Source organism: Puntigrus tetrazona, chromosome 23 (genome assembly GCF_018831695.1).
Source record: "Puntigrus tetrazona isolate hp1 chromosome 23, ASM1883169v1, whole genome shotgun sequence".
NCBI classification, from domain to species: Eukaryota; Metazoa; Chordata; class Actinopteri; order Cypriniformes; family Cyprinidae; genus Puntigrus; species Puntigrus tetrazona.
In genome coordinates this window covers 13803816-13824823 of record NC_056721.1, presented here as the reverse complement: position 1 = coordinate 13824823, position 21008 = coordinate 13803816, and the positions used below count along the sequence as shown (strand labels likewise).

Sequence of the window (21008 nt, the reverse complement as noted above, 5' to 3'; positions counted from 1 at the left end):
CAAATCCCACTTAAGATGATTACACCTCATGAAGTCCACACACAAAAGAGGGCAAAAAGTAGTCATAACAAAAAAGCCACAGGTGAGTCGGAGACATGTGTGTTTACTGGCAGAGAGGAGCGCGTTAGCATGTATAGAGGTCTAATCTGGTGTTTGTTTTGTCGCATGTGCCACAGATGGAGGAAGAAGGAGGGTTCTGTGGTTGCAACACAACACACATTAAACCAGGGAGATCGCATGAACTTTGCTGACGGAGAAAAAATAAATCACTTTCTTTGAAGAAGTTACGGTAATTTGGTGAAAAATAAATAATTGATGATGACGAGTAGAAGCATTTTATTTGATTGTGAGATGTAAGATAAGATATAATCTCACACCCTCCCCCTACCACCAAAAAAAATATGTTTATAAAGGACACACTGAACTGACCAAAATGACAATGTTACAAAGAAATTATTTCAAGTAAATGTGTTTGTGCCATGTATAAATGTTCTTTTGAGCTTTGTATTCATCAGAGAATCCTGAAAAACAAAACAAAACATAGTATCACAGTTTACATAAAATATGAAGCAGCACGACCGATTTAAGCACTGATAATAGTTACTTTTATCAGTATTTAGCACGATTTCTTGACTGCTCAAGGGGGCTGTAGTAATGGCTGCTGAAAATTCAATTCTGCCACCACAGGAATAAATAAATAATAATTATAAAAAAAGATATACATGAGTATGAGGTATACATTCAGTGCCTTGCAAAAGTATTCATTCAGTATCCCTTCCTTTTTTGCACAATTTGTTATGTTGCTGCATTATGTTGAACTGCTTTAAAACTACTTTTTATCAATATACAACCAATACACGATAATGGCAAAGCAAAAAAACACAAAACAGTTTTTAACATCTTTGCAAATGTATTGAAGCCAGAGTAGAAGAAAGGATCACTGCACCAAAATATTAAGATGGCATTAATGAAAACCCAGTCCAGAGCATTCAGAAGCTCAGACTGGGCAGAAGCTTCACCTTCCAACAGGACAATGACTTTAAGCACACAGAAAGAGTGGCTTATATACAACTCTGTGAAAATTTCAATCCAACCTGACAGAGCTTGAGAGTTGAAGAGTTGAGGATAGGAATGCCAGATAATTGCCAAATGCTGCCGAAAGGTACTAAGGGTATGAATACTTATGCAATGCATAATTTCTGAAAGTAGTTTTTGCTTTGCCATGTGCATACTGACATTACTTACCTATAAAGGTATGAATCCGGTATGAAACTAGATATTATTTAGATATATAAGTGGCCTAGGTAATAATAAATATACAGATATGTTTATTAGTAAAACATACTTTTTTAAAGTCATGTTAAACTTAATAAAATTAAAACATTAGTCATAAACGGAAACAAATTCAACATTCTGAAAAAAGCCCTTATAACAACAGTTGGACTATTTTTATCATCAGTCATCCATTGTCTTCCTGTTCCTTTTCTTTGTTCTGTTTCATTTCTGTCCCCACAGTGTGAAGGGAGTATGGTTGCAGCTCATCTGCTTCATTTTGTCTGTCTGGGAACCTTGAGTTCCAAGTCTTTGTGTGGAGTTTGAGCCTTTGCTCAGAGCTGGTGTAGACAATGACCTGATAGCACTTCTTACCGGTTGTGGAGGCACGGTGAGACTGGATACCGCTGCAGGATGTTGCCAGGTGCACTTGCTAAGCTGAAGCTCAACACGAGAACGCAGGGGTTTGGACTGGCGTGGTCGAGGCTGATTTGTTTCTTGACCTTTAGATATCAGAAGTTTCTGGGTTTCTTTCACGGGTAACCCCACAGTTTGCAGTGAAGGTGGGATGGTATTGGATAAAGTAGAGGAGGAGAGGACGGTGGTGGAAGAGACCGGATATTTGGCTTGAGTTTCAGAATATTTTCTGGTTCTATTGGTGGATTTCCCCGTTTGTGTTGCATTGGCTGCGGTTTTGTTGGTGTTTATGTGGGTGGAGCTGCTCTTTGGGTGAAGTGTTGAGAAGGGCCAGGTGGTTTTATGTCTCTGTTTGGTTATGGTCACAGTCTCACTGCTATACAGCAATAGAAAATCTCTTTGACTGTTTAGGGGCAGCATTTTTAGTCCACAGCAAGACTTACTGAAGATTTCCAAAGTAAGGTCTGAAATGAAAGGTGTCACATCTACAACAAAGTGTTGTCACACCTTATTTTATCAAGTGCTAAAAAAAATTCACAGCTTCCGCACACATGCATTATTCAAACAAACTACAAGGTTTTATCTCATTTAGAATTGCACATTTTAAAACGTCTTTCTTTTTACATAACTGATCTAAATGTGGTTATTTTCTTATGATTGCAATGTGGGTATTCTTTATACAAAAAACTTACCAAGTGCCTCGGTGACTGTCTGTGGTATGACATCTTTCAGTACTTCACAGTTAGTGTGCAGGGCAGGGTTACAATTCATCTCGAGCAACCAGACCTGACCAAAACAAGCACATCACACTTTAAGTGACTTGCCAGGCTATAAAGATAAAAGGCCTTTTTGGTTAAAGGCTTTTGTAGTAAAATGAATTTGTTGTAATGTATGTTGGTGAATGTATGGATATACGTATGTATATCTGTATGTTTGTGTGTGCGCGTGTGTTTTTCTTTCTTTTTTCCTTCCATTCTTTCTTTCTTTTATAAATTTATACTTTTATTCTGCAAGGATATATATATATATATATATATATATATATATATATATATATATATATATATATATATATATATATATGCAACGACAGAAATTAATTATTTTTGAAAGTATATTAAAATAGGAAACCAACACTAGAAATTGCAATAATATTTCACAATATTTTTGTGTAATTTTTATCAAATAATTCAAGATTTTGAACAGCAGTATGATTTTTTTAAAATGCATTTTTACTTTGATAAACAATTATGATCAGATATCATTTATTAAAGATATACTTTGCTTATTTTGACCGTGTTACATATGTGACGAATGCTATATGTTAGCCTACTCTGTCATACTACTAAACAGCCATCAGCACACATTTTATTCATGAACACTGTTTCAAGTAACTATTAAACGACAACAATATCAGCACGCGTCCAAAACAATGAGGAAGCACAAAACTGTTAAATTACCTTGAACATGTCTAAATAACCATACACTGATCTAATTCATTAAAATAAAGAGAAACCAAATAATTACCATTATGATCTTTGTTTCCATTTACGTCACTCGTTGCTTTTCTAAGTACAAAACAACAAACTACAGCAGACTTGCGCCAGTAGATGGCAGTCTTACCCTACTCAAATAACTCTTTTTTTAATTTTACAATAATGACGTATATTTTGTCTGAACTACATATACGTTTATCACTCATTTTTGCAATCGCTGTGGAGACACATGACAAGATGTGACTCACATGTAACATTTCAGTGAAGAACACTGCCAAATGCTCGAAATGCAACACTCGTAAGGTACTGTTACAGTTTGATGTGTCAAGTATTATCGAGTTAATGCTATACAATGTAAATGTTGTTGGTTGTTGTGTGTGAATCCATAATGATCCTGTAACCTGGAGACCAGAATGTTCCTGGCCTGGGGACGGCATGTTTACGCTGACAGTACACAGGTTGCCTGGAAACTACTTGGCAGGGATTGAATTTAGGATGCTCCATAGGGGACAAGCGGCCTTTGAACATCATGTTTGCAGAGAATTGTGCCAGCATTAGAAAACTGTATCATAATTGTCTTGAAGAAACTAAGGAGATTACAGAAGAGATAAATAAAGACTTTCTATTTGTAATGCGTCTTACCGCATTCAGAGGATAATTCTAAAACTAATCTGCTGTGTCTGACTCTGTAAGCCTTTGGGCTTCACATACACACGCATTTCGCTCACGCTTTTGTGTCTCACCTTGAAATCTTCATCAATCAAGAAGTCACAACCAATTAGGTCAAAGTAACCAAGTTTGCAGTCCAGCTTGGCTTTGACAGCTTGAAAGCACTGCATGATAATATGTTGCATCCTTTTCTGCAGAATGATAAAACATTCAGTTAGTTAATTATTGAAAACTCAAACCAGACGTCGTTCATCTGTTTTTTATTTGCCTGTCAAAAATGTTATCATGTTTTGAGCTCTAAGATGAAATGCTGCCCTTCATTTAGCACATTTTTAGTTCCCTATTTGGTTTCATCTTTCTCAATATATTTGATGAGCTTCCCTTTTAATATTTCATATACTCCCAAAACCATTGTTACCATGACAACAGTGCAACTGCATCCTTTCAAGCGATTTGAATAAATCTACATGCAGTTATTACTTTAAAAAATATTGTAGACACTACTACTAAAACAGGTTAAAACAGATTATCAGTTAATTACTATTGATAATAACTTATCATATAATCCTACAAAATAATTCAAATAATCATCAAACTTACTGCAAAAGCACCAAGAGCCCAATCTTTAGGCAGTCCCTTCTGCAGCATGTACGTCTCATTGATGTATGCATTGAAGCGCTCCATGGACCAAACGGTCTCCTCTTTTAGCAGACTGTAGAGAGGATTTTTCTTTTGCATGTACTGAAACAAGAAATGGTAGTATCTTGCAGTCTGAATAGAAGCAATATATGTATTATTATTATTAATTAGGCTTCAAATCCACATGATCTTACTTGATTGGTCAGGTGGGCTGTGATGTTGTCTGAGTTTGGGTCGTAAAGGTTACATGTCAGTCGGATGTAACCATGACGAAAAAACACCATGTATGGCGAGGTGCAAGCAATCAGAAAATATGACCGCACATCAAATTTCCGGCCTTTTAGTAGCAAAGGATTCTGGATGTACCTTAAAGAAGAGCACATAAAAGTCATTAGCACTGATTAATTACTGATTTTTTTTATTTTTATGAATGTGATGTGAATATCAGAAATGTTATTTAAAAAATTACATTTAACCGTTAATACTTGTTAATATATAATAAGTATTCTATAGCATTCTAAATTCTATAATTGTTAATTAGTATTAATTAAAGTAGTTTTTTTAAATAGTTCACTTTAATACTGCTGCTGATTTCAGTGAATTGCTTGCCATGCTATTGTGACCTCAAAATAAAGAGACAAATCTTTGTAGTTTTGCTTTGCTAGCATGACAGAAAGTATAGCCCATGACCTGATCACTACCTCCCTGCAGAGCCGGGGATGCCTGTTAGCTTCCTCTGTGGCATAGCTACTGTATTTTTCAATGCTGTCTGAAGTACAGAATGTAGACATCAAGCTCTCTTTGATTTATGTCTGTGGCATTGGCCATGGATTTGGCAGGATTATAGGACACCGATTCACAGCATGAATACATATAATTAGAGCATGTGACCTTTTGAAATTGTCAGCTTTACTCACTGTTGAACAATCCGAGCTTGTGGCACATTGAAAGGTGACTTCCTGTTGGACTGTTGCTCTATTGTGTTCTGCAGTCGTTCTCTGAATGCGGTTATTTCTTCTGGTGTCCGTAGTAGAAAAATACCACGGCCTTGGTTAAGACCTGTCGGCTTGCAGATCCACATGCTGGATTTATCATTACATATTCCTGAAGGCCACATCAATTTTGCATTCATCAGATGTGTTTGTGCAGACTGTGTTTATTTCCAAAGTTAAGAATCTATATATTTATATATATATATACACTTTATATTTAATGTACTTTAAAATAGAATTTATTCCTGTGGTGGTAAAGCTGAAGTTTCAACAGTCAATACTTCAGTCTTCAGTGTCACATGAACCTTCAGAAATAATTATAATATGAAGATTTATTATCAGTGGTGCTGAATTTTTATGAATTTAATTTAATTTTTATGATTTATTATGAACAGTTGTGCTATTACTTATTACTTACATACACCAACATACATATTTACTCTATAGATTTTTGGATTAAACAAAGTTAAACAAAACATAATTTATCCAAAATAAAAATATTCTCCAAGTCTCCATTATAATAAATAAATGTAACACATCCTGGCTAAAAAAGGTTATTTATTTTAAAATATATTACATATTATTTTTATATATTAAAAACACTTGAATGCAAGTGTTTATTGTGAAACAAATGATTATATTTTAATAATGATTATATTTTAATGCTGTTCAGAATATATAATTTTTTTTTAAACAGTAATGTATATAAAGAGTTTCATACTTATATTTGATTTCTTACTTATATATAATAAATATCGAAAAAAATAAAAACAATGAATGACAGATCGTACAAAATTATTTAAATGTGACACTGGGGACTGGTGTAATGGTTTAAGCTGTAAATTAAACTGTAAATTCTAAACCTTGGTAAGTATAAGAGACCACTGTTACAAACAACAACATAAAATGTTTTTTTATCATCTGTATTCATCCATACATTTAACCTGTAGTCATACCATTAAAGAAAGCCTGTCTTTCATCTTTCATATCCATACGAAAAGTGACAGGAAAAAAATTCTCCAGCCTCATCCTCCTGCAACATGGGAACAAAATTTGTAGATGCAGCAATTAAATAAAAAAATGTTGCAGTGTCTACACAGTCTTTCCATTTATAACCTGTTTCCCCGTCCATAGTTGACCTTGCTGCTGACTCGGTCATACTCCCGCAGGCTGTTCAGAAGGCCTATCTTAGTGGTCAGGACCTTATTATTGGGTATCTGGTAAATCAACTGGCCACCTGTATGAAAAATAAACAGGCAAAGTGTAGAATGCTTTTTTTCTATGATTGCTGTGAACCTGACACAACAAAACGGATCACCTGCTCTGAAGCTGTAGTAGGCTGCAGGTGATTTAGTTTCACACCACTTCAGCTTGTAGTCCGTCCTGGTCTTGTCATATATGCGCTGCCAGCCTCGACTCTCACAATATGATACAACTCTAAATATTAAGATCAGACCAAGATACCTTTGTCATGTTTGAAAGGCTTTAAAAAAATGCTTTGATAAATCCCGAAGAAGTGGCCAATCTCCCTTTTAGTTTTAGAAAATTTCATTGTTCATTGTAAGATGCTGATTATAGTTGCAGGCCTCTCATGCTGACCGAAGGCGAAAGAAAGACCAAGACAAACATCAAAACTTCAGGGTGTCCACAATTCATTAAGTCCTACTGTATAATTTGTGCACATCATAACGCATAACAAATCATGTTCAAAATAAATATCAATATCCCATACAACGTCACGTTTTTTTTCCCCACTCACATGGACGCCCCATTGCTTCCCCCAAAATAGAAGAAAGGTCCAGGGCCCCTTGGATCTTCAGTCCGCTTGTCTCTGTCCCTCTCAACAACTGAGATGCTCACTGATGCTGTAAACACAAGAAATGCACAGTAACCTTCACTTTCTTCATACATACAAATGATATGCATACTGTATTTTTCATTATATATTTAGCCAAAATTGTAACGATCCTTGTAAAAGTGGTAAATGTCGAAACTTGTGTTGGCTGGGTTGGATTGAAGTTGCACTAGTGGGAGACACCTGATCCAAGGAGGTGTTTAATTACTCTCACCTCCTCTTCCTGACCCGTGAGTGCACGCCTGACTAGACTTAACTCTGTATCATGTTGTCTAGTTTGTTTGCTGGCACTCAGCCAATACGGTCAAAGCTGATTAAATAAGTCAATCTACAATTACTGTGGCATTTTAGCTTTAAAACTCATCGATACTACCAGTACTGCAATATATTCAAATAGCTATCATACATTTTTGCTAAACACAAGATATCTGACAAACTAAATAATAATAACACAATAATAATATGCCATTATGATAGTAGTTGTTTTGTACTTGTAATGACTGTAAACATGAATTATAAGATAATTTATTCTATTCTAAGTTGCAAGATATAATGTTTTTTGTCTGCATTGTAGATAAAATAAAAATAAAAGGTTTTGTTCACTTAATATTTAAAAAAAAAAATTTACAGTCTAATATTTACATTGCAAAAAAGTATTTACATTCTAATATTTTATATTAAATATTAATATATTAGCATATAAACAATATACGTTTCATATGTGCATATGTGCTTGTATTTATATACAAATAATAAATGTGCACAGTATACACACATATATTATTTAAACAAAATATTTTATTTTGCATTTGGATAAATCACAATTATTAGTTTGACAGCGCTATGCATGCATTTTTAAAATAAACTTTAATATAAACTGTTTTGCATGTTGACATCAGTCAAACACTGCTCACTAATATCCCCTCATAAATGGGCATATATTTTTTTTAAAGCTTTGCATTTCCCATATCTATAGACTATTAACCTACAGTACAGACACACACCTGGCAGGGCTCCATCTGTATATTTAACTCTGTGAGTGACCCGCCTCCTTCTCTGTGTCTCCTTGTTCTTCTCCTTCTCCTCCATTCCAGCTTCATTCGCATGTTGTTGCACCGTGACCTGGACCCCAGCATTCAGCTCCTCGTCTGATTGGCCCTGGTCGCCCATCGTCTGCTGTGAGTCTCCACGGACATGCTGTGTGTCCTGTCTCTGTCCAGCACCTGGCTCTTCTCTGTGCTGACGGGGCTCAACCCAGCTCTCACATGACATCACAGTCACTCCCCTCCAACCAGCCCAGATCTACAGAAAAAAAGAAAGAAATTTCCAGCAGCACTGCCCGACTGACCTCTGTAAGTCCAGTGATCCAGAAAAAAAGCAACATCAGCTATGCATGGCTACGTTTCAGCTTGGCATTTATTGTGGTCACTAGAATAAAACAGAGAAATTACTTGAGAAAAAATAACTGAGCTCAAGAACTCACTTTAGCAAAATTATGTTTTAGGCTGTTTTGATATTAATTATGTTTTAATTTAGTTTAACTATGGTTAAGGTGGATAATCTTATCTGTTGTTTATTCATGCAACAATACAGTTTTCTTTAATAATAATAATTTGCTGTGCGAAATGAAAACGTTGTTTTTGTAAAAAATGTTTTTTGTAAAAATGTTACTACTGAAGAAATAGCATAGACTGTTTAATGGCTAGTTTTTACATATTTATTTTCATTCTGCAGGCTAACATATTGTCCTACAGATCTGCGTACTAGTGGTACTGTTTTTGATAGCGTTGATAATGATATTTTTCATGTTTATTTGCGTTTTCGTTACCGAGTGTGTCCGTTGGATTTTTTTTTTTTTTTATTTACCGTCAGCTCAAGCACACATTGCTGTGTAAAGTTAAACAAATAAAAACCGAAAAATAAATTAAAAAATAAAGCACCATTACTTCAAATATTTTGTAAATGACATGAGATAAAGATATCGCTAGCCAGAAACTGTTACTTAACTTTCCCAACGTGTCAAATTAAGCAGAAAATATCAGTCCAAATGTAATAGCTGGATCTGGAAACACGGCGAAGGCTGCGATCGTTTATGTACCACAGGCGCTAATCCTTCCGTCTAAACTGTCTAAACGCATTTAAACGTGCAGACAGTCATATGAACAGTCACCCAGAGAAATGTTATTTTTGAATACAAATAATTTATCGAGGCCCGGATGTCAATATCCGGATATACAGCGATGATTAACGTTAAATATTTAAACCAAGAAAAAAATACAGGCCTATATTAGCTTAGCAGCTACTTTCACTTTAGTAAATACAAATTGTATTAAACTTACTATGATTTTGGAGGTCACAAAATATGTTTATTCTTCCCTTTTTCTTTTTAAAAATTCCCGTCTCCTTTGAACAACTAAACCGGTGTTTGTATGGTATGGCAGCCTATCATTGTTTATTCAGAGTAACGTTACTTAAAGGACTTTTTTTTGGAGCATGCTAACTCAACGCTCACCAAACTAGCCAGGCCAATGTAAACAACTGCTTGTTACCTAGGAAATAGGTGTCTTAGCAACAGCTGCTCCTGAAGGCTAGAACAATCTCGGAACAAAAGAATCACTCCAGGAAATGATTCCCAGCGTTTCCAACCCAACACCATTCATTATTAATTGTCCTTCAGATCACTGTTTTGGCATTACAGTAATGTGAGAATGCCATGAATTGTGTGCACCGATGCCGTTTGTTTTATCTCTCTTAAGCTATTGTGTTCAATTAGGTGTGAAAACACATTAGCCAGGGGGAAATTAAATCTATTGTGGGTTAAAACAAAACACACTTGATCCTTACTGGTTCTTCTTTTCTTGTTTTTTTCCCCTGCAACATCAAATAGCTTGATTTCAAAATGGATGAGTGTGCTTTTGACAATTTCTTATAGGCAGTTGGTTTAATTTTTTGGCTTGCATAAAGGATTATTCATCTCTTTATGCTTTTCGGGATTGCGTCGTCATGAGCAAAGCACAAAGGAAATACAACAAACAAAGAACAAGCCCTCAATAAATATCAAACCCAAACACACCTGTCTCTATGCAATTACTCTTATAATGTTATAATGAGAAATATATATATGTTAAACAGATCTTGTTAGGCAATATTTACTTTTTGATGTGTTAGAATGTAAATAAGTATTTGCATATAATGTAGTAATGTCTATAATGCTTCTATTAAACTTTTCTCTAATTTTACAGTTTTTGCATTGAAAACATAAACATTTAATGTAACTGGTTACATTTGATTATTTCTAATGCATGTTTTTAACTGTTAATCAATTTGAAACATTTAAAGCAGGCAGGTTTAACACTCATGGCAGTCAGACCAAAATCCTTCTTCGCTTGAATTAAGATTATGATAATTACATTTTAAAGCACAGCCACCACAAAATAAAAAAAACAAGACTCTTTTTATTTCTAGATCTAATACAATATGAGATTAAACATACAGACTATTGAGATGTAATCCCCTTTGTAATCGTTAACAATTCCTCAAGTAATTGTAATTTAATTGCATGTTTTTCTTAGTAATTGTAACATGTTACACTTAAATATATTTAATTACATTACGTGATTCCATTACTTGTAACTAGTTACTCCCCAACTATAGAGAAAATCAGAAATATTCAGTTTGTTTTGTTTAAATTGTTTAAAAATATTTATTTCTGTGTATAAATTAGCTTTTGATTTTCACGTTTTGCAGCACCGACATAGATGTTAACCTTGCTGTGCATATTTAGATCCTGCAGAGATTTATTAATGTTTTACATTCAGAGGCGCTAGTCATTTTGCACCGTCCTAAATTTCAGGGTGTCTCCCAGAAAGTGTGAAAATTACTGCTCTTTATAACAACCGACTCTGAAAGACACACCCAGACACCAGTAGCAGTTAACTGTAATCCCACTCCCGACCCCCCCCCAAACCGGCTTCCATACAATCCAATAGTTTCAGCTAGGTCTTGCTCAATATAGGTGGAATTAATCCAGTGTGATCGAGAATGCATGAAGGGAAAGAACTGACTGCACTAATTTCAAGAAACTTATAGTTATATTTATTAGCAGGATAAGCACTTGTTATGAGGGTCAGTGAATAAAAATGATATTTTAAATTTTATTTCCACATTTTTATAAACATATGCAATTTCAATGTATAAAGTAAAGAACAAAATATTGCATTTTGTATCACATGAACATGTTTCGACTGTCTTTTACTTCAGGCCACAAGCTCTTAATGCAGTAGCTTCATGTTGTCAGATATGGCTTGTAGTTATGTTAGTACATTGCTGGTTTCAGCCACACCTTGCCAGTAGGCTGCAATCTGATAGACGCTGTGTACAGAGTGCTGTGTAGGTGGACAAAGAAAACAGGTTTGTTTTACAGCCATGCAACTCCCCTGGCTCACCATCTGCTTATGAGAGTGTGTGTGTGTGTGTTAGAGAGAGAGAGAGACACACACACACACACACACACACACACTGTATATTTGTTTTTGGAGGACTGACCTATTCCTCATCATTGACAACCAACCAGGAAGTACTGAATCTTTAACATACATAACAAGACATTGTGCACGTTTTAAAGTTTATTTTTTAAACTTCTAAAACTCAACATAAAGAGTGGAGGATGGACATGAGAAACAATGCATTTTTATGCACTTAACAGTTGGTGAAAGAATGAAGTCATCTTGCTCTCGTCATGTCATGCCAACAATTACTTGTTTCTCAGTCACCAGAACTTGATCAACTGGAGTGTTAGTGAATTAAATGAGGGGTGACATGGTTAGGAGAGGCATTAATCAACATAATAATTCAGATACATATACGAAACCCCCCAAAGACGTCTAATTGATTTGAAGTGTTGGCAGTTGCTGAGAACAGAATGAGGTTAATAATCAAGAATATGCGGTCAGACGTTGTGATAAATCCCTTTAAAAACTAATCGGGGAGTTCCCTATCAGTATGACTACTTCTTATCCACCCGAAAGCTATGTCACAGCCGTTTAAACACGTGTTCGTCTTGACAGCCCGTTCTACTTCATTAGCAGTCCTAGGTTAACCTCACCCTCTGTTGGTTGGAATCTAGTTTGACTACATCTGAGCAAGCACAGACCAGTGCTGGAATTCTCCACTGTGTTTCCGGCAATGTGGAATTCACTTGTGATGTCACGCGATGGCAGGCTCTTCTGCCGCCTACACGTGAACTTATTTGACTCAGTTTAACGCTCAAAAACACTGTGTTGTTTTATTATTTACCTTTTCATTTTAATTGCAAACGTTGATAGATTCTGGTTTCTTTTCTTGAATTTCCAATTCGTACCAATGACTGGTTAAATAGTTTCTATCAAAATGCTGATGTAGTGTACTATAGAAGTACTGAAGGTGTAACTCACACTAGGATCAATGGAAAACACCTGGAAAACATCTTTGCTATTTAGCAATGTTTCTAATTGAATGAGTCAACTAAGCACTTAGCAGCATTTAAGATCCTGTCTGGGTGTATCTTAGCTATTAACTTTAAGTTATAATTATGGATTTTAAACAGGATCTCAGCCTGAGGCCATGTGACTTTTCTGAAATATGCGACTATTCTGAGAATTTGCATTAACACCAGAATACCTGAGATTCTGGTGACGTAACAATTCATTTGTTTTTGTCTGTGTGCGTGCGTGCGTGTCTAATATATATATTAATATAGAACAGATGCATTAAATGAAAATATACAGTTACCACATTACAATAAGTTTCATTAGTTAACAACATTTCTTAACATGAACTAAGAATGAACAATATTTCTATTAATCTTAGGTAATGGTAATTTCAGCATTTGCTAATGCATTATTAAAATCACAATTTGTGTTCGGTAACATTAATTAAGACACTGGGAACTAACATGAACTAACAACGAATAATTGTATTTTTTTAATAAATACGGATAACTACTGTAAAAAATGTATTATTGTTTGTTCGTGTTAGTTAATATAGTAAACTGCAAAAATATTAAACTGCGTAACATTTTATTCAGACACCTTCAACATTCAGAGTTAAAACAAATTCATCTAGATAATGTCAGATACCTTTGATAGAAAGGTATGTAATGGATTACAATGAACAAAAAAATCACTGAGACAACTATTAGTATGACAATATTTACGCTATCAGTACTTTGTGGGGGTCACCCTTAGCAATGCTTAATTTTCTTCAGTGTGTGGTGTAAAAACATTGCATTAGCAATTAAAGAAAAACACTGTGTCTGGATAATATTTGATCCCAAATTTGTAATACAATATGTAATTTACTTTAATTAGATATCCTGCACCCACTAGTAAAAAATAAATATAAAATAAAATGTAGTGTCTAAATAATTTTAGATTGTTGTAGACTGATAATAATAAAAAAACTTTTCTTGAGCATAAAATTAGCATATTAGTATAATTTCGGTGAAATAATGACTGCTGCAAATTCAGCTTTGCCTTCAGATGAATAAATTACATACACAAATACAAAACAGTGGCTTTAAATTCTTACACTATTTCACTGTTTTAACTGTATTTTTGATCAAATGCAGTCTTTGTGAGCATAAAAGACTTCTTTCCTTAACATTAGAAATGTACATTCAGAAAATGAACAAAAGATCCTTTGTAATCCTAAACACGGTTATTTTTAGTTGCTCCACTACTACTCCAACCAATGACAAAAGACATTTAAAGGTCCTTCTATGTCATAGTTGGATACCAAATGCTGCATTATAGCAGCAGACAAAACCCTCTGTGACAGACTAATATTTCAGAGATAACAGAACAGCGTCAAATAAAGGGCCATTATGTTGGTTTTGTATCAGAACTTTATTCAGCCATTGTGTCATTTTACATTTCAACTTCAAATGAATCACTCATATGACCATTCACAGCAGTTTGCGTTTGAGTACATAAAGGTAAAAAGCTCTTTAACGTATCATTGTCCTCCTGTCCTTGCACCTCACTATGACAGGGGCCTCATTGGCAGTGTGCTTTCCACAGCAACACAATGAGGTCCTGGCAGAACAGGGCAAATTGAGGTAGTTAAAAAGGAGCTCTGTTCGCATGTAACTGGATCCTGCTTTGCTCTGAGGCCAGGCATTCCGGTCGACCCACTGAGGAGTCACATGAACACAATGACCAGGCCAGCAGCAGAGCCAGACCCAGATTTACTGACAGCCATTAACATACACCTTACCTGACCGCTGAAAACATGCCTCACTGACCTGATACAATCCAAAGAAATGTCTCAGACACACTCAATTGAAGTCTGAAGCGTTTATGTTATTTCTGCACCTTTCAATGTGCTGCAATTGATGTTAGAGTCACTTTCGTTACTCCAATACGCATAATTGCAAATCAGCAGATAGTTGGAAAGAAACTAGTCAACGTACTGTTACAAGGCAAACACTGTGGGCTTTTTTCTATGTGGAATTTAGTTACCATGGTAACACTGGAGTATCGTAGCGTTGGGTAATCAGCATGTGACCAAAATCCTTTCATCATGCCCATTTATGATCTAGCTCTTTACTTGGGCCCCGAATAGACTCTGTATTAATATGCATATTGCAGTAGCCTCATTTTACAGTGCATATAAGAAGAATTATGATGTAATTCCTTTGAAACAAAATACAGTGAGCAAGAACATAAAATATACATACAAGTGCATGTCCCAGATGCCTTTCTTGCCAAGGCCAAATTACTTTTCTTGCAGGTTTATTGCAGAAACTTTGACTCATAACACATGGAAGTGAATTTCAAAATATCAATCTTCCAGTGCAGGATTCACAGTTTCTCTATACATATTATAACACGTGTGAAGACTGTTGGGAGTTATAGCCAAGGTTTGCATCCTAACGACACATTTCTTGATAAAAGTTACCATGACAGGAGTTTAATTTGCATATGTTGATAGGAAAATGTCATTTTCGACATCCTTCCATCAAGCACATTGAAGTTATTTTTTTATTCGGTGGGTTGAGATGACATTAGCATGTAATGGACGGCATTACCAGACAGTATTAGACACAAATTATTAGATCTAACCATGTCTGGTAAGACGCCCATAAACAGGCCTGGCTCTGTGACTTCACACCTGATGAAGAGGAAATTATGTTAACTTACATATAATAAATCTAAAAAAAAAAAACGAGTCAGTTTGGTTAATGCCATAAAACAATTTTGTTCAGAACAAACATCTGCTGAGGTTTCAGTTCACAGCCAAAAAATGACTCTGCTAGTATTTCAAAAGGGACATTACGTGGATATGTAAATACGGGGAATAAAAACAAAAAAGGGGGGGATGGTGAGTCACAAATGAGTCCATTTCATACATAAGCGAAGAATAAAAAAAGTACCTCATATAAGCAAATATGGGTGTGGTTCAGTATTTGCGAGTCAATTCATCCACCTTAAACAAACATTCAGCGCTTCAATGACTCCACGACCATTGCTTCTCCCCACACATCATGCTTTAAGGTATAACGTATATAAAGATGAAAAAATATTTTTTTGTTGTCTAAATAAAAGTACAGGTGTTAATGTTAAATCGTCTTATATCAAACTACTTAAAGTAAAGCTCTTAAAAAAAATGCGATCAAAGACCTGCTATCATAAAGATACTCTATCGCTGAATGACATGTTTAGCATGGACATCTGCCAAGATGGTTTTCTGTGGGAAAATATATAGTCAGGGATAAAAGACAGTGAGGAAAAAATGAGAAGAGGAGGAGTTGAGGATGTCATTATGTCTATTTTTATCAGGAGGGTTATGCTGAGCTCATGTGTCAGTTGCAGGATGTGCCACGCAGGTAAAACGAGCTGGACCAATCACGGCTCACCTGCTATCACAAAAGCCACACTGAACATAAGAGGGGGAGGGGATGAGGAAACTTTCAGCAGGTCTGGTTTAACAGTCAACCAACTGGTATTCTTTAACTAAGGCTGGGTGGGGTTCAGACGTCTGAAACACAAAATGGGACAAGGACATGAAAGAAACAAAGCCCCTCGAGTCTCTTCTTAGGTAATTTCAAAAGGCTTTCATCTGAAGCCTCATTTCACGATTATGAACTTTATAACCGCTACCACAGGTTTCCCATCAATAAAAACGTACAGTATAAAAGGTATATCCTGCGTCAGTTCGAGACTACACCAGGAAGTGCAGAGAGGTCGTTATGTTTTCTGTGGAAACATTGCTTACGCATACAGCATTTACCTAATTGTCAAACAAACCCATGCTCTGATGTGGCTTTCTCATCCCAACGGTGGAAACAAAGACTAAACAAATGCTGTCAAACGAAGGAGTGATTAGAATTGCTGCCATGACAACAGCACGGTAGAGTCTTTCCCATATCACATCGCACTTATAGTAAGTTGTAAGCAGATTAGCATTATTATATTATACACTTCAGTGAACTAACATGAGGACTTACCCTTGAAGCAGTGAGGTCACCCAACAAACATCGTTACCAGACAGTGTTAGAAAACAGATACACAGTCCAGCACTGTCCGGTAAGATGACTGCTAAGTGCCAGCGGAAAGGGTTAATATTTCCAGGACACTGACACAGAAAGATCTGGAGCTGATGTTCGCGGACAGCCATCATCATCATTACCAGGCAGTATTAGAGAAAATAATGAAATCCAATGCTGCCTCGTAAGATGGAGAAGACTACCCAAATCACTCTTAATAAGCAGGGGAAACCTCAGTCTGGTCAAAATACCACACCAAAACACATTGCTAAAACTTAGTGCTAACGGTATGAAAAGCTACTAATTCCTTTGTTTAAAGTTGTATTGGTAATGGCATCATTTGAGGAGTCAACCAAAGAAGCTACACTTAGAATCAACAGGGCTCTGACTCAGTCCGTCAACTGTCCCAGACAAAGGGTATGCCAGCAAAATAACCTGCTCAAAAACAGGTAGAGCTAGTAATGCACATGGCTTTGTTCATCTGAAAACTGCAGCTGAGGTGCAGAGTGGGCCACTGAGACAGTTAATAATTGCCCAAACCTGTTCTGACTGGTCTGATTTGACATCATGGCCAGGCTGGGAGGGCTGTTCGCTTTAACAATATGATGTTGAGACAACAAAATATGCATTTCTGCTAAACGGCGCCCCCCAAAACCCAACCCCCTTGGCGCTGAAACAACAAAGGCCTTGCTGGGTGGCGTCGAAAGATTCGCTCATCGTCACAAACCAAAACCCCCAGTTGTCTTATTAAGCGTGAGAGAAACAGTATTACTGCGAGTGTGGGAAGGGTTGACGGATGCTAATGATAGTTGACACACTGTGTGGTGATAACAGCATGCAGGAATGTTGTTCCAGACTGACCTGCGACCAAATTCGGCAATGAGAGTCCTTCCCGTTTACTGAGTAACGTCTATAGACGCCTCTATAAAGCACAGAGTTAGAAACTCCATTTTGGGCATACTGATAGTCGAATTGTTTTTCACAAATGTTAGCATATTGGCTTAATATTGGAGAGAAGTGGTAAAATTAAACGATTGACCTGATTTTAATGATAAAACTAAAGCAGATTTGACCTTAAAATTACTCTTTGTGTGAATGTGTAGTAGCAGTTGTTACGATTATGCTTGTCAAATTAAAAAAACCAACTCAGAATCATGCTAATTATTTAAAACAACTCCCACAAAGTGAAAAAAAAGACAAAGAACTGAATTAACAGATCTCGTGAGAAAATGAGAAATGAGGAGAGTGTTAGAAGGAGCAGAAGAAGAGAGAATGGGAGGGAAAGAGAGTGCAAACGTAAGGGTAGAGAGAGAGAGAGAGCCTGTAACCTTACCGTCATGAAAGGGACCCTGGTAAAGTAACAAAAAAAGCAAGTAAGGGGGGAAAAGAAAGACAAAAAAATATCTCAAATTTCCAGCAAGTGCTTGAAAAGGCTTCAGCTTCCTCTTGCTCAGTCAGGACCCATGAAATGAAAAGCCCAAGCAGACCTGCTCTCCCAGACCGCAGCCTCTATTTGGTTAATCATCAGCATTATAAACCAGTGCAGCAGGCCTTCTGAGAAAGAAAGAAAAAGAGGAAGAGAAGAAGAGAGAGCGAGGGAAAAAAGAATAAGTCAGAAGCAGAAAACGTTTTAAGCACATACTTGAGGCTTCTCGTCTATCGTCAATGTCCCTCTGTGAGAATAGGTCTCCCCTGTTCTGTTTTTCCCTCTCTTTCCCTCACATTTCAGCTGCCGTCAGGTGCAGGTTTAACCTTTCCTGGCTGTCTGCACGGGTCTCTGGGTTGAGAGTGAGGTGTGATCAGGTAACCCTGCCCTCCTGGCTGGAATGTGACTCCATGCTGAAATGGACAACCTGAGGGGTAAACTAGGCTTGGCCTTAATCAATAGTTTGTGAAGAACAAAGACGAGGAAACCCTAAACCTTACTTAAAGGCGGGCCTTGCTCCGACGACTCTAATTGTGCTTCAGGTTTAAATAGATGTTTTGTTTCCTACAATGTAAAAATAAGTAGTCAATATATTCCCTGCTTTCTGAGTTTAAAATCATGCAAAACTAGTATATTGCCTTTTTCAAAAGAATCCTTCCTGTTAGGAATAGGAAGTGGATATGGGTTATTTGCATATGCGGCACATGTGGTATTTTTTTTTCTCCAGAGAATCGCTTTTAATCTTTCAAAAATTAACAATAAAAAAAAAAATCATCTAAACGTCTAAAAAAATGCACAGCTGCTTATAGACAGTGTCCCGTGAACACGCATGCTTAATGTGCACTGCGGCAGATTGCTGCTCTTAAGTACACAAGTTCAATGTGCCGCACTTCCGTGACCTCTCACCCGCGCACGGTAATTAATACGCCATTTTCTTCCCTCACATGGAGGAACAAACACTACGCCACAAACCTCTGCCCACTTCCAGCACTAACGGCACTGTGATAAAGGCTTCATCGGCCTCCAAACGTGGAGATCTGTTACCTTTCCACATTGTCCCGAAGAGAGCTTAACTCTCATAATGCTTCGGCTGGGTTATAGAACTGTGACAAATGACTCATTCAGATGAGGGAATGAAACAGACTCATTTTCCTCCACCCACCAATCAAAACCCTCCACCTCACTGTGCATCCATTGTGCTGCCTAGCCGACATTTTCTCTCCACTGCAGACAAGCCGTTTTAAAATGCATATAAAGAAATTAAAGGAAGACATGAGCCTGCCCTCAGATGCGATTTCAAGACTGTGTCACATCAAGAGAGGAGTTATTATTAATCTAAAGCAGCGACAGTGACTGTCAAAAAAGAAGGATAAAAGAGCAGACAACTGCTTATAGTTGCGTATAAGCTAAGAGACACTTGTTTGCGTTTCGCATCAGAAGCCGACAAAACAGCAATCATCGTCTCACTTCCTCTGAAATCATGCCAAAAAAACACGCAAAGACAAGTCTTACTACAAGCAGTCAGGAGAGCAAATGCTATTAATCTTCACATGCCTACAGAATGAAGAAAATGCAAACTAAATGCTGCTATTTTCCGCTATAAAAAGCTTTTAAAAACGTTTGTAATAATTAGAAATAATTCACAACACGCTTCTTTATCAACAAAGGCCTTTTTGTCCGTCATTAGACTTCAGCGAGTGTCCTTCTAAAGCTGTATTTTCAGCAAAAGTAGAGAGGGCTCCAAAGCCCCCTCTTTATCCCTTTTGACAAGTCTGGCGGTTTGCCTCTACCTGCCCAAACTGGTCTATCCAGTCAAGGAATGACGGTTTGTGTCTATTGTTTTCCCTTTTTCTTTCTGTTTAAATGGATTGGAATTTGATACAGATTATCAGAGCCCCAACCAACTTAAAAAAACCCACCCCCTTACTGTTCTGTGTCACTTATGAGTACTTTACTTTGTACTGTACAAACTGTAAATACCACTATGTGGCTACCATGACATGGTCTGTTAGCAAACAGGAACAAAACTAAGGGTGGGGACAACGAGCTCAAACATGGACTCAAGCAAACCACGCATTACAGAAAGACACGATACATTTTAGTAAAAAAAAAAAATGTTACCCGTTCCGTCCTCGAACCGATCCACTAGATATCAGACACTGCGTCAATTACGCCGCTTCACAAGAACGTCCTTCTCTTCTGTCTTCGGCTGAACGACGCCCTTAGATTTTTGCAACCAGAAAGCCAGGAAGGAGACCATCTTTAGAAGGGGAACCGGATTCCCAACACGATGACATTGGGCGTAGAAAAGAACGAGTCGCAAATCAGGTGAGTCTTTGTCTCCACAAAGGCGCTCTTCGTCTGGAGCTCGAGGTGATGCTACCTGTTTAACCTCTTTGAGAAGAGAGACAGAATTTGTAAAGGGCTTGCTTTACATGTAACAGGCCCCCCTCCACCCCCACAGGTGTAATTTTCATGCTGCAGCCAATCTCCTTAGCCTCTAGCGCTTGCAGGTGTGTCCCAAACTCCATGATAGGTCAGTCCCGCCCCGGAGAGCCCTCTCCTACCACCCGCCCCCGCCCTACCTGCTTTTTGTTTATGATGTCATCTCCAGCTTTGCGTGATTGCTCCTTCTTTTCCTATTTCAACAGAAATTCTCCATTCATGTGCGTTTCAAAACAGACTCGCCTGATTCAGAAAACCAGAGAGGAATTAC

The 21008-nt window shown here is 36.9% G+C and overlaps 1 protein-coding gene across 4 annotated transcripts; it reads right to left on the bottom strand.

Moving 5' to 3' along the window:
- Positions 1 to 286: 286 nt before the first annotated feature.
- On the bottom strand, positions 287 to 20710 carry ttll10 (tubulin tyrosine ligase-like family, member 10). 4 transcript variants are annotated; one of them, XM_043223986.1, is made up of 12 exons: positions 20414 to 20710; positions 8345 to 8642; positions 7245 to 7350; positions 6804 to 6922; positions 6602 to 6722; positions 6442 to 6518; positions 5411 to 5597; positions 4688 to 4859; positions 4455 to 4595; positions 3929 to 4045; positions 2382 to 2475; positions 287 to 2153 (listed from the first exon to the last, which is right to left on the bottom strand). In XM_043223986.1, the coding sequence occupies exons 2-12, from the start codon at positions 8610 to 8612 to the stop codon at positions 1498 to 1500; spliced, it is 2058 nt and encodes a 685-aa protein (XP_043079921.1). In that variant the 5' UTR covers positions 8613 to 8642; positions 20414 to 20710; the 3' UTR covers positions 287 to 1497. The 4 variants fall into 4 exon arrangements, with proteins under 4 accessions (XP_043079921.1, XP_043079923.1, XP_043079922.1 ...); XM_043223988.1 differs by lacking the exon at positions 20414 to 20710 and having other exon boundaries at positions 287 to 521; positions 1648 to 2153; positions 8345 to 10603; XM_043223987.1 differs by lacking the exon at positions 20414 to 20710 and adding an exon at positions 9680 to 10602.
- Positions 20711 to 21008: the final 298 nt, after the last annotated feature.

What these genes read in the sequence shown, in the direction of transcription:
- ttll10 (XM_043223986.1), bottom strand. Translation starts at nt 8,612, where the DNA reads ATGTCATGTGAGAGCTGGGTTGAGCCCCGTCAGCACAGAGAAGAGCCA. An exon ending in GGAAGCAATGGGGCGTCCAT is followed by an intron (nt 6,923 to 7,244) that starts GTGAGTGGGGAA and finishes CTTAATATTTAG; the next exon opens with AGTTGTATCATATTGTGAGA. An exon ending in AAGACAGGCTTTCTTTAATG is followed by an intron (nt 5,598 to 6,441) that starts GTATGACTACAG and finishes TGTGGCCTTCAG; the next exon opens with GAATATGTAATGATAAATCC.